Source organism: Gekko japonicus, unplaced genomic scaffold (genome assembly GCF_001447785.1).
Source record: "Gekko japonicus isolate JY-2015 unplaced genomic scaffold, Gekko_japonicus_V1.1 scaffold104, whole genome shotgun sequence".
Lineage (NCBI taxonomy): Eukaryota > Metazoa > Chordata > Lepidosauria > Squamata > Gekkonidae > Gekko > Gekko japonicus.
The window spans coordinates 1,539,546-1,553,586 of record NW_015176454.1 but is presented as its reverse complement, the minus strand read 5'-3'; the positions used below and the strand labels follow the sequence as shown (position 1 = coordinate 1,553,586).

The following is a 14,041-nucleotide window of genomic DNA, read 5'->3' as shown; positions in this document are numbered from 1 at the left end:
AACTGCTAACTGCAGTACAGTGGAAGGAACAGGGGCCCGTGTCAGTGCTGAGGTTCAGGGTGAAGCTACATGAGGCAGGTTTACATGGGTCAGTGCATGAAGGATGCAGGTATGGATGGGTGAAAGTTCTACGTGCAGGTGGTGGCCAGAGCTTCAGACCCTACAGTGGCGGGAAGCCTCCCTCCAATGCACGCACGGGGACATATACAGGCGTAGAGCTGGGCCTCTCTGTCAGCATTCCCCCCCCCCCCCCGCCACCCAGCTTCTGGGGCAGGAAAAGCAGAAGGGAAGCAGAAGGAAAGAGGCTTCAGAGGACTGGATGTAGGGAGAACCTCATACACTTGGTTGCATGTGTGGGGCTCTCCTGTCGTGCCATCACAAGATGGATATGCGGGAGAGTGCGTGAGAGCCAGCAGCCCCAGGTCTTTGTGCGTGGGAGGGAAGTGGGATGGAGAGGGTTGAGATGGGCTGGTCGCCTTTCTGAGGAGATCTCGATCTACAGCATTTCATGTTGCTGCTGCAAAGCTTCACTCACCACCTGGATAGCAAGAGAGAGAAAGGGAGAGGGGTTAAGGAGAACACTGACAGCCCTGCGCCCGCGTCTAAACCAATGGGGCCATATCCTCACTTCCACTCCAACTCAGTTCTTATTATCCCCATTACTATGATTGCTATGTTGTAGAGAAAGCATCCCCATTACTATGTTGTAGAGAAAGCACTCAGTCCCGACCACCAGGAAAAGAGAAAGCTGGCCGAGAGTTGGCATGTCTGAGTTGGCATGTCCTATATCTTTCTATCTGACAAACCCAGCAGGCTTCAGTTCAGGAAGGCTATCTGCTCCCAACAGCAAAAAAAGCCATGAAGGGTCCAGAATTCACAGGTTTCGCCATTATCTTCCACGCAAAGGTACATAAGAACATAAGAGACGCCAATGATGGATCAGGCCAATGGCCCATCCAGTCCAACACTCTGTCACACAGTGGCCAAAAATACCAGGTGCCATCGGGAGGTCCACCAGTGGGGCCAGGACACTAGAAACCCCCTCTCACTGTTGACCCCCCCCAAGCACCAAGAAGACAGAGCATCCCTTGCCCCAGAGCCCCTATCTATACCTTGTGGCTAATAGCCACTGATGGACCTCTGCTCCATATGCTTATCTAATTCCCTTTTGAAGCCGTCCATGCTTGTAGCTGCCACCACTTCCTCTGGCAGTGAATTCCATTCCTTAGCCCCATTCCTTAGTGGCCCTAGGCTTGCCTGCTTACCTCCCCATCACGTGTCTCAATGGTTTTGATAGTCACAGTTTTCTTGGTATGGACCTCAGCACTCCGCTGGTCTGGACTGGTCTCTGCAGGACAGAAAGAGACATTAATAAGTAATGGCAGCACTGTATGTCAAGGAAGAAAGGGGCTGAAGTCACCAGAAACAGAGCACAAGAGCATGGCTATGGGCCCTTTTCTAGAAGGAAAGCACGCCACTCCTCAGAACAAAAAGTGTCTCTGTTTAAGCCCCTCATTCTAGAGATGAGGTCAACTTTCATCCCCACAAACCCCTATTCTTTCACATTAGAGTCTAGTCAAGTGACAGAAGCACCAATGCGTGCTCATATATGTGCACTTACACACAGACTACCTTGAACACTCATGCATTCCCATACATACACATACAGTAATACTGCAATTCATATGCAAAAGTATATTATGAAAGTCAAGATACCTCTTGCAATATATCTTGGAATTCTGGGCTCAGCTACACATGAAATGCGGGAAAGTGTTCCCCATGAGTTACTCCTGTAAAGATCATGCATGCATAACCCAATTCCAATTGCAGCATGAGAAAAAGGAAGGCGCTAAAGCCTCCTCCTCTAAATTTTATGAACTGAAATGGCCCTGTGGAGCTGCTATTTGCCCCACTGGGAAGAAACATGGGGCCTATGTGCCCCAACGGAGCAAACAGAGGCTCCGCAGAGCTCTTTCAGGTCAGGAAAGTGATGCGGGGAGGAGGCGTTAACCCTAATCCTTGCACCATGGCCCTAGTTTGAATCAAGGCCCTCCCATACTTGATTTTTACAGGAGGGGAAATGCTGAGAATTCCATTCTGGGAACTCCCAGCATTTCACACACAATTGCTTACTTTTATTTGTTTCATCTTTAGACCATTTTCCCAAAGTTCCATCTCTTTCGTACAGAATGAAGGCCAAAAGCCCTGGGAGGAGAGATGGCATGCCTACCAATGCTCCCTCTAAGCTGTGGAGTCTTGTGAGCAAAAATCCTACTTTGTGAGCCACTGGCATTAAAGTTGTGAGCCAGCGATTTGGCTGCTGCATCTATTAGTTTGCTCTGGAGCTGTCCTTCCTGAGCTGAGACAGAAATCTGTGAGCCGGAGGCTAAAAAACTGTGAGCTAGCTCAGACCAACTCAGCTTAGAGGGAACACTGATGCCTACAGCCCAGGCTGCATTCACCTTCCCAAGTGAGTACAGTTCTTCCTGTGCCAAAGCAAACCATCCCAAAGCCTGGTGGCGAGCAGCCAAAGCAGAGCTCTGATTCCAAGGCCAACAAGAATTTGGCTTTGAGCCCTTGCCTAATAAGCTATTTGCATAACCTATTGTGGATATAAGTGTTGGAGGGAGTGACTCAGCACGCCTGGACACTGGGGGGGGGGCACTACATCATTCTAAGAGTGTCTATAGGTGTTATCTCCATAAATAGGATGCCTCTCTTTGTCTTAACCTGGGAGCTGCCCTCTGACCCCTTCCCCCTCCCTTTTTGTCCTCTCTCTGACTTCCATGGCCTTCCATGGAGACACATGTCTCTGCAGGTCTTTCCTGTAGAAACAATGCCCTCATATTCCCACACACATGATGCCGGATTAGCTGGCCATTTGTGATAAGAACATAAGAGACGCCAATGTTGGATCAGGCCAGTGGCCCATATGGTCCAACACTCTTGTGTCACACAGTGGCCAAAAATACCAGGTGCCATCAGGAGGTCCAGCAGTGGGGCCAGAACTCTAGAAGCCCTCCCACTGTTGCCCCCCAAAGACCACCAAGCACCAAGAATGCAGAGCATCCCTTGCCCCAGACGTAGTGTTCCACCAGTACCTTGTGCCTAATAGCCACTGGTGGACCTCTACTCCATATGTTTACCCAATCCCCTCTTGAAGCTGTCCATGCTTGTGACAGGGAAAGTACTCTTTAGGTTAGGCTTCCCTCTGTTCTTTATACTGCAGCCTGAACGTGAACTGAATCTACTTGAATAAATGTTTTTTTATTTATTTATTTATTTTGCAATATGCTTCTTGCGAGATTTATTTTCTGCAGTCAGTATCACACTTCTATGATTGGGCAAACTCTGCTATATTAACCAAATATCCCAATAAGAAGATCCTTCTAAAGAACATTTATTTGGCAGTAAATCTCTCGTTTGGGGTTGTAGAGCTGGATTGTGATATGGGATGAGCTGTTGCAGAACCGCTGTGAGGGTGCTGAAGGACTGTATTGCACTGAATCTTGACCTTCAAAATACACTTTTATGTACGAGCATTTGTTATGGATGTAATTATTGGAAGTATAATGATGATCTTGGATGATATTCAGTCTCTTTTGATCACTGTATCCCTAAAACATTTTGGTTTTATAGTCTTTTAATGTCTTGGCACAACAGACCCATCAGAAGTACGGTGGAGGCTGCTAGAGGTAGAGATTAGTTCTATCCAGCTCAGAAGGTTGCTAGAACAATGTGTCACACAAAAGTACATGTATCAAAATCCTGACTGCTAGATGTAGTGAAAAGTTACAATGGAAAGCAGGATCGGAAGCCGGAAGGGGAGGATGTGCTTAAGATGAAGAAGAAGAAGAAATTGGATTTATACCCCGCCCTTCACTTGGAGTCTCAGAGCGGCTTACAAACTCCTTTCCCTTCCCCTCCCCACAACAGACACCCTGTGAGGTGGGTGGGGCTGAGAGAGCTCTGACACAAACTGCTCTTTCAGGAACAGCTGTGCCAGAACTTGTGACTGACCCAAGGTCACATCAGCAGGTGCAAGTGGAGGAGTGGGGAATCAAACCCGGTTCTCCCAGATTAGAGTCCACACACTTAACCACTACACCAAACTGGCTCTCTGCCTGCCATTTTGCCCCTGAAACCCACTATTTCTGCCTATAGGATTCTGGGCTCCTTTATCGCTACCGGCCTGCCTCTGGAACTCCATGGGAGGAATACAGCTTTGGAGGGGTATGATGACCAGCACAGAAGCAGCAGTTGAGGAAAGGGACAAGGACTCACTCCCCTTCTGAAGCTGTGAAGTGCCTGTGTTTGGATGCACACTTTTGCACGCAATATGTAGCTCTTCCCTCACAAGATATACCTAACTTAAAAACAGGAATCAGTTGTCTACTGCTGCTATCCAGTTTCACATGTAATACAATAGATGACTTTTTTTCTCACACTGAGCGGCCAGGGCTTGTGCCACTTACCTCGGAAGTTGATTGCAGAAAAGGTTTGGATGGGCAGTGAAATTCTACAGGGGAAGGAGAGAAGGAGAATCAGTGCAGTCACTGGCTTCCCTCTGGGTTTCTTGGCTGTAACTGTCCCCCTGACACGTTCTTCACAGGAAGATACCAGTCCTGTGCTCTTTTTCTTTTTTCTGAGCCTGAGCAGTGCTTCTTCTGCTTAATCGCTGAGACCTTTTAAAGTCATTTTTATAACTACACCCTCTCGCACTGTTCAGCATCTTCATCAAAAGCAGGCCAGGGTGGGCCAAAATATACTGCAGACCTCTTTCTCATTCCCAAAATGTCATTTTATCCCAAAAGACAGCCTGCCACCAGTGACAAATAACTCCACCAGACTTTACTACACCCCTGACATGATTTTCCAGTTACCAAGCAGAAGGATTTGCTTTAGGACTCACAGCAGGATACTAGGCTGTCCTGGACAGCTAATCAAAACACCTTCAAAGCAAGATTTCTGAGGGACGGAGCTGTCCGGCATGGCAGTTCCACTGCACACACTGGGTTGCAGTCACACAGACCCAGTGTTCTTACCTGCTCTCCTCGCCTTCAAGAAGCTTCCGGTAGGTGGCAATCTCCACATCGAGAGCCATCTTGACGTTGAGCAAATCCTGGTACTCGCGCAGGTGCCGCGCCATCTCATCCTTCAAGTGTCGGATCTCTTCTTCAAGCCTCTGGATGGTATCTTGATAATTGCCAGCCTCACCGGCAAAGCGCTCCTCCATCTCCCTCATCTGTCTCATCAAGGAGTCGTTCTAGAAACAAGAAGGAAGAAAAAGAGCACTCCAGAGCTTGTGAAGGAGGACAAAAGGCACATAATGGACTACTTGACATTTTTCTCAGTCTCTCATAATGGCCACTTGATGAAAACGGCAACTTCAGAATGGGGGCAGTAGCTTCTTTGGATTGGACAATGCACAAATAAAATGAGACCAATGAGAGAAAATATGGGGAGGGGGAATGCCCACTGAGTAAAGAGAAGGAAATCAAGATTTCCCCCCAAGCCCAGAGAAAAAATAACTTTGCAGCTCGTGGAAGAGAGAGAGAGAGAGAGAGAAAGGGACACTTCCATTTTCAATATGCAGAACATAAGGAAATGTAAGACCGGCCACGGGACATCATGCATAGGAAGCGTTTGCTACACCACTGATCTATAGGCCGTTACTAAGAAAGATGAAATGCCGTCTCAGACAGCCATTGTGTATCTGTTTTACATAATATGTTTTGCTAGCATTTTCTTGTTATTAGGGGGATGCTTTAATAGTTAGCACGGGAATTTATTTATTTTTGCATGCGTGTTTAGTGCGTACATGCCCATGCCCGGAAGTCATGGTGACCTCTGACGACTCCTACTAAGGCATGGAGGACATTCAGAGAAGTGACTTGATAGCCCGCCTCTGGTCTCCCGGCCCTGATATTCTCTGGAGGTCTCCCATCCAAATATTTGCCAGGGTCAGCCCTGCTTAGCTTCCGAGATCTGATGAGATCGGGCTTGCCTGGGCTATCCAGGTCAGGGCGGCACAGGAAAACCTTTGAGTCCTGAGATAGTCTCATGCATGCTGCTGTTCTGAACTGGACCCCGTCTCCTGCCACCATGTGTCTCACCGTGCCCTTGAGTGCATCAATCTCACAGGTGTATGACTGGATCTGGTGCCGGTATTCCATCATCTCCTGCTTGGCTTGGCGCAGTTGATCATTGTTTTTATTGGCAGCCTGGGTTAGGTCAGATACCTGCATCCAGAAAAGGGGTAATGAAGGCTGATTAGCATCAGGGGATACACCGTTGCCACACCATGAATGAAGCTCACCAGAAGCCTCCCCCATGTCTTTTAGCCAATGCATATATTTTCCTTTGCTCCATACCTTGGACTTGTACCAATCCTCAGCCTCAGAGATATTCTTTGCAGCAATGGTCTCATACTGGGCTCGGATATCACGCAGTGCTGCAGTCAGGTCTGGCTTTGACACATCCATCTCCACTTGGACTTGCTGCTCCTGTAACTGTGATTGCAACTCCCGGATTTCCTGGAGAGCCAACGCCAGAACAGAATCAGTCCTGGTCATCTACAGAGGGAACTGGAGTCTTGCAGATCAGTGACTGGTACCCCTGCAGCCACATGTCCCACACTACCGCCTGTTCACATTCTGTCATATGATTGCCCTTTCAGCTCAACCCCAGTCTTTATTTTCAATCACTGTTCCTTCAATGCCCAACTCCAACCCATACCTACTCAGCGGCTTCTCCACCCTTTCTGGCAGCCATCCTTCTGAGAAGTACCGAGCAAGAAGCGAGAACCTTGAAGGCATCTGGATATGTGCTTACCTCTTCGTGTACCTTTTTGAGGAACGCAATCTCCTCCTGCAAGGATTCAATGCGCCTCTCCAAGTCAATACGGGCCAGAGTGGCTGCATCAACATCCTGTGGTGGCAAAGAGATCTCAGTGGGAACAGACACCAACAGAATGGCCAGTATTGCTACAGGAGCACAACTTTGTCGGGGCAGAACAAATGAGCTAAGTGGAGCTATTTTTAAACTGCATGTCTCTGAGAAGGCCCTGGAGCTGCCCTCTGGTCTCAAAGTGGCCCCATCTGGGACTCTGGCCAGTTAAGCCATGCAGGAAGGTCTAAAACCCCAGCAGGGAATGAGTGGGAAGCCCAGGCACAGAGGGCCAAATTCACATGATCTTTGAGCAAGCAGTTGGCCACCCACGCCTGTGCTGAAAGGGCAGCCTCTGCACCCCGTCCTGAGTCCGCTGTCATGCATTGGAGCAATTGTGAGACGTGTAGAATGGCAGTGGTGCACTGAGTGGGTTTATACCAAGAACGACCGCTCCATGTTACACTTTGCCAAAGGCACCCCAGAGTCCAGAATGGCTGAAAACACCAGCTCAAACAGAAAAGAGGAACCCAGCAGCCACATGTCCAAGGATCATAGAGGGATTTTAGCTTTAAAAAGGGGGATATATAAGGAATACAAATGCCAACGATCCAAACAAGTCGATCCACCTAGCACCCAAACAAGTCGATCCACCTTTTCTCCAAGGAGCTCAGGGCAGCACACAGAGTTGTGCCTCCCAGTTTTATCTTCACAACAGCCCTCCAAGATAGGCTAGACACTGTGAGCTTCATGGGTGAGTGGAGATCTGAACCTGAGTCTCCCAAATCCTGCTGCTACAAGTCGCTTTCAGTCTCTGGACCCAAAGACTTTCCACCCCTTTTGAACAGCATTTCCCCCCCCCTCCCCACAGTAAAAGGAACATTTGTAAGATCTAGACTTACAGCTCTGAAGGCAGCTAAATTGTTCTCTGCTTCTTCCTTAAGATGGATCTCCTCCTGTAGTCTGGGAGAGCGGAGCAGAAATAATGGCTTTCAGTCAGCAGGTAACCCAGGGAAGACACTACTCTCTCTGAGGCCCGGATGCAGCACTGCATTTCACACTCCCCCCCCACCTCCATCAAAGCCTTTGACCTGTGGCTCCATCTAACCCACAGGGGTAACAGATGCATAATTATCCTGCATTCCAGGGGGTGGAGTAGGTTCTGGCTTGGGGCCAAGCTGGGAGCAGGCAGAAGTATATCCTCCCTTTGCCTGTTATAGTCAAAGCCTCCAGTACAAAAGGCATGAGCTCACCCATGGATAATGCTTATTCTCCCTTCCTTTTAGGGAAGCAGAGCTCTGCTGCACGGACTTGGGCTGCAGCCTGAGCCAGGGACCTGCTAAGAGGAAGCACGGGAGAGTGCTGGGGAAGAGGGGACCCTCAGTCCTGGGGCTGAGGAATAGCCCAGAGTCCTGGGGAACAGTGATGATGGCACAATACCAGGTGTAAAAGGATACAGTGACAGGTGGAGTGCCACGGAGGTGCTGGAATGTCCCCAGCATTTGACACGGAAGAAGTGTGAGATTGCCAGGTGGATTTGGACAGTAAGAGACAGGCTGTGGAGAACACGCACAGGGAGTCCCAAAATTCTTTGTCTACTGTCAGTACACTTCTCTCCTTCTGAACATGGGATACCCACCCCCTGACTTCCCCATTTGACCAATTTCTAAGTAACGCCAGTAGCAAGGCCTCTCTGCCCCCCAACGTTCAGACCCACAACTACTGCTTGGATCAACTCCAGCTCTTGGAGCTCCAGGGCTTGCGATGGCAGGCTTCCATGCATGAACTCTGCCAGTTCCAGCCCCATCTCTGCCTTCCTTTTTAGGGGCAAATGCAGGAAGACAGCAAGGGACAGCACCAGTTGTGGACTGTTTGTCTTCCAAGCTCTTCCTTCCTCCAGATGGAACTAATTTATTGCAACTCCACCTACAGTAGGTGTTTGTTCTCTGCTCTATAGGTGAGTTCTAAGCCCTTGAGCAAAGGGATCTAGCTTGCTGTTTTTCTACAAAGAGCCATGAGTTGACACAATGACCAGGACACTGCAAAGCACTCTGGCAACATCTGGACCTGACACAATGGGGTGACAGGCGGCGGTGGCGGCAGCTGGAGAAGAAGCAGGCCCTCTCCCTCACTTGCAGCAGAACTTGGAAGGTTTAGTGCAGGATCCAGCATGCTTTGCTGATGAGTAGAGACATTAGAAGGGGTACATGCTGAGGGAATCTGCCTCTGAATGTGAGAATGGAAACCACTGGGGTTTGTTTGTTTGTTTAGTAACCATTAGGCTAGTCCAGGGCAGACTGAAAGATGTCTTTGCTGTCCAGGAGTCTACAGGATTCCTCTTTCATTAACCCTCTGAAATGACAGAACTTCCTGTCAAAGCCCCCAGCCATCTTCGCTCAGCGTTCTTTGCGTTTGACTCGGCCCATTTGTGCCTTGTCCATCATAAGAGCTAAATCAGGAGGAGAAAGGTGAGACCTTCTAATTCCCCCCAGGCTAGCCACAGCCACAGAGCCAGGGACTAACCCTGTCCGGCTATTTCCTTCATCCTTCCTGAAGAAAGATGCCAAGATCCCTCCCTCACAAGGTTCCTGCCTTTCTAATTGGCTATTTAAACCTTCTACTGCTCCAGTGTCCTGATAACATTACCCAAATCCGTTGCTACCAGGAAGCGTGTGGGAGTGGAAGGGCTTCCTCAAGCTAAGCCATTTCAGAACAAGACACACGACCCCGGTCTGCATCTAGCATTTGCTCTGCTGTTTTACCAAACCCAGGCTGGAACAGAAATCCCCCTCTGCATTGCATGCCACTTTCACTTTGATTGATTGTTGGACTTTATGGCAGTGTCCAGACTGCTTGCGATCTCTCGGTTTTATGGTAGCCGTCTGCATAGATTTATGGCTGTTGTACGGCCACTCAGGGGTGACTCTGCAGTCAGTACAGCGTTGGCCCCTGGGGTATTTGAATGTGGTTTTGAGCCACATCTTTTTCTGTTCCAGGGTGGGTTTGGTAAAACAGCAGAGCGAATGCTAGATGCAGACTGGGCCTACACCACAGCCCCTGGATGCAACTAGTGATCTCTGTAGGTTTCACACTCCAGCTGAGGGGCAGCTGCTCCACCGCACTGATTTGTGCCGCTTGCAGACTGACTCCAGGAGACATTCTGCATTTGCATTTTAAAATCACTTTCATGCTGCTGTGATGCCGCCTTTCTCTATGCTTGTTTGAATGTTGTTTGGAGAAGATTCTCTTACAGCAGTGCAGAGGTGCAATGACAGTGGAGCCGCCCCAAAGGACGATAAACCTATGCGGAAGTGCAAAAGTATGCTAGCACTGTTGAGGTGTGAAAACGACACCAAGTGTAGACAGAGTCAGAAGGCTGGGACACCGGTGGGAAAGACAAATGCAGATTCCGCCCAGGTCTGTGGCTGACTTTATTCTTCTCTCCCGTTTGTCTTTTCCAGAACAGGGCGTATGAGACTTGGGAGTAGGGTTGCCAAACTCCAGAGGTGGCCTGGAGATCTGGAATTACAACTGACCTCCAGACCACAATGATTCATTCCCCTTGAGAAAACAGCTGCTTTTGGAGGGTGGACTTTGTGGTCTTGTACCCCGCTGAGGCCCCTCCCCTCCATAAACCTAGCTGTCACTAGGCTCTGCCCTGAAATCTCCAGGAATTCCCTGACCTGGAGTTGACAACCTGACATGGGAGATATTCAGGTAATTGCAGTCTTCTCCTCAGTCTGGAGTCCCAGTTGGTGGGGTAACTCAGAGCTGCCATCTTTGTGTGTGTGTGTGTGTGTGTGTGTGTGTAAAAGGTACCTGTCAAACAGACCTTCAACAGTTGTGCCCTTCCCTATCACTGCATCTCTGTGCCGGGGGAGGGGGGGGAAGCTCTGCTTGCTGAATTTGCTTGGAAGAAAAAGATGGTGATCCGAAGTGCACCTGAACAACCAACTCTTGATCATGGGTCTGGGCCCGGTCAGAATGTTCTGCTCCAGAGACAGAAGCTGAACAAGATGAAATCCAGGGACAAAAGAACTTCCTGTTTATCACAGGTCCTGGTTTCTCAAGAACTGGGACGGAACGTGGTTGCCAACTCTGGGCTGGGACATGCCTGGGGGGTGGAGCCCGGGAAGAGTGAGGGGTCCAGGAAGGGGATTACCTCAGTCGGGTAAAATGCCATAGAGAGTCCACCTTCCAAAGCAGCCATTACCTCCAAGGGAGCTGACCTCCCTCTCTCATCTGGAGATCAGTTATAGCTCCAGATCTCCAGACCCCACCTGGAGGTTGGCAACCTTAGGCAGCCCCCACAAAACAACCCTTGCTACCAAGAATAAATCTGTGTTTAGATAGCTAATGGTGTATTGGATGGATGAATGAACATCCTCACCACTGTGCCTGTTCCAGCTCTTGAGGTCAGAAGAAAGACCCAGCTAATATCTCATAAATGCTTAGTGCTTGTGTACGTGGTTGTGGCATCCATCTTGGAGCAGATTATTTTTTAAAATGCTTTACAACCTGTCCTGTCCCTGAAGTTCTGTGAGTGGGAATGGCAGCAATGTTTTTTTTCTCGTACCTCAAGTAATCACTACACCAACCTTTCAAGACAGGTCACCGTCCATTGCAATTTTACAAGCTTGAGAAGAGAGGCTGATCAATACAGTGGAAGTAAGTCCTGGTGTTAGTGGCTGAGCTGGGGTATGTGGACAGATTGTAGCATGCAGGAAAAAGCCATAAGGCTGACTCTAGGATTCAGAGAAGTTGAACAGCAAAGAGCTCAGACCCTTTTGCTTATCAAAAGAAAGGTCAAGAGGTGCTTTGATAACAGTGGAAGCAGCTATATGGGGGATGAGTGTCAGAAGGGCTTTAAGGGCTTTTGTTTTGTCCAAAAGACAGCAGACATCTATTGCTGGGCATTCAAGCTAAATACCTTCCCATGAGAAAGCATATCCTGGCCTCTGATAAAGAAGAATGAACTGCTAAGACATTCTGTTTGTGCACGTGGACGGATATGTAGGAGCACGTGTGTATTTAATTGTCTCAAATGTTCAAATCAAGATGGGGTATTAAACAAAGACACAGATTTGTCACCTTTTTGGACTACAGTACAAAGGGATTTTTTTGTTTCAGTAGTACTCTGTATCCTTAAAACATACGACTCTTTTAACCAATGTAAAATCTATGGACATTCTTCCAACCCAGATTCAAAAACTGTTTTCCCCCTTAGACTAAAATAGGTCTGTTTAAAAAACATGTTGCTTTAAACTGAGCATCTGTTTTGGAACAACCATCTGGCCTTTCTAAGTTTATAAAGATAGAAAAGAAGATCTGAGGCAAGGGGGGGGTGTGTTCTGGCAGGGGGAGACGGAACCATCACTCGACACACCCTGAACTCTCATGTGTCACTGTTCCAGAAATAAGTAGCTGGTCGTGGGGCCTGGAGCCAGTGTGTGGAGGAGATGCTTACTCTGCTGTACCAAATGACAAAAGCCTGTCCTTCTAGCACATAACTCCAGGCCGTTAGGCTTCAGCTTTATGCCGGGGGTGGGTGGGTGGGTAAGTGTAGCAGCGATTGCTGTTACCTGGCATCCTGATTAGGGACAGAGAGATGTCGGCAGCTTAAGAACATAAGAACATAAGAGACGCCAATGTTGGATCAGGCCAAAGGCCCATCCAGTCCAACACTCTGTGTCACACAGTGGAGAGAAATGTTGTGCCAGGCAGGTGACGTAAGGTAGGGCCGCTGTTTCTTTTTTGAAAGCTACATGCCTGACTTGGGGATGATGCCTGACTTGAGGTGGTTTTGCCCTGTGCTGCCCTGTCCTGCTTACTGCTCCCTCTCTGGTCGGAGGAGAAAAGCTGCACGGGCCTAGGAAAGAACCCAAAACACAGAGGGACATACAGGAAGGCAGGCGGGGGATCAGCACTTAAGCTTGCGGGAGCCAAGAGCAGGCAGCCCATTCTCACCTTTGCTTCAGTTTCTGGAGGTCATCCAGTAGGTTGTCCCTCTCCACATCCACACGTGCCCGCTGGCTGGTCAGCAGCTCCACCTGGCGCCGTAGCTCTCTCAGCTCCTCTTCATAGATCTCAGCCACCCGGGTAGGCTCTTTGCCCTTGAGCCGGTTTACCTCGGCCACCATGAGCGCATTCTGCTGCTCCAAGTAGCGCACCTTCTCAATGTAGCTGGCAAAGCGGTCGTTGAGTTCTTGCAGCTCTACCTTCTCGTTGGTGCGTGTCTGCAGGAACTCCTGGTTCATGGCATCGGCCAGGGAAAAGTCGAGGAGCTCACCGGCACCTTGATAGACTGAGCGCAGTGGAGCTGAGTAGCTGGCGCGGAAGCTGGATAAGCTGGGTGGTGCGGCACTGCGGGACACCTGGTAGACCCGGGAGCTGAGGGAGCTGGCGGAGGAGCCCTTGCTGCCAAAGGAGGCGCGCGGGAAGGAAGGCGAAGCTGCCCCACCGCCAAAGGTACGGCGGTACGAGGAGAGCCGCTGGCTGGAGGAGTAGGACTGGCTCATGGTGACGGCTGGATGGGGCAGAGGCAGAACGGCAACAGCTGCTCCTTGTGAGCAAGGCAGAGTCAGGGAAGGGACTGGCACTCTGGGCTATTTGTATCCCTTTGCCCTGACATCATCCAGCTGTCTCCTCCCCACTCCCCCCCACCCCCCACCCCCTGGGCTCTTCCCTTTCAACAGGTAGGCCTCAGCTGGGGACAAGCTCAGGATACAGCCTTGGGGGCAATGGGGAGATACAGAGGAGGCGTGTGGTGGGTATGAAAAAATGCTGGGTTTGGAAAGCGAAAGGCAAGGAGCAGTGACCGGAGGAACAGGAGCGATTCGACAGCGGGAAATGAGGGAACTACTTGGGATTTGTAAATGGCCCCTCTGTGTTTTAGAAGCAGAGGGACAGAAGCGAAGGACAAATTAGAGCATTATGGCAAAAATGGAAATATATAGATTTGTGTTTGGGCAGGGAAACAAATTCTCACGGATGGGACTGAAGCCACATTATGGAATGCTTTGTATTAACAAGTCTGAATCTTTGAGCTCAGTTGAAGAATATTTAATGCAGGGATCACTGGCCTTTCTGGGGGCTAGGCCATAGAACACAATAGACAAGTCCCAGAGTGGGTGAAGCTAGGGGTGTACGCCTA

At 49.4% G+C, this 14,041-nt stretch overlaps 1 protein-coding gene across 1 annotated transcript; it reads right to left on the bottom strand.

The window, feature by feature from the left end:
- Positions 1–6: 6 nt before the first annotated feature.
- DES (desmin) lies at positions 7–13,494 on the bottom strand. The gene is made up of 9 exons (XM_015426909.1): positions 12,856–13,494; positions 7,791–7,851; positions 6,835–6,930; positions 6,375–6,536; positions 6,117–6,242; positions 5,046–5,266; positions 4,476–4,519; positions 1,266–1,348; positions 7–538 (listed from the first exon to the last, which is right to left on the bottom strand). Exons 1-9 carry the CDS (start codon positions 13,404–13,406, stop codon positions 497–499), a joined length of 1,386 nt encoding a protein of 461 aa, XP_015282395.1. The 5' UTR covers positions 13,407–13,494; the 3' UTR covers positions 7–496.
- Positions 13,495–14,041: the final 547 nt, after the last annotated feature.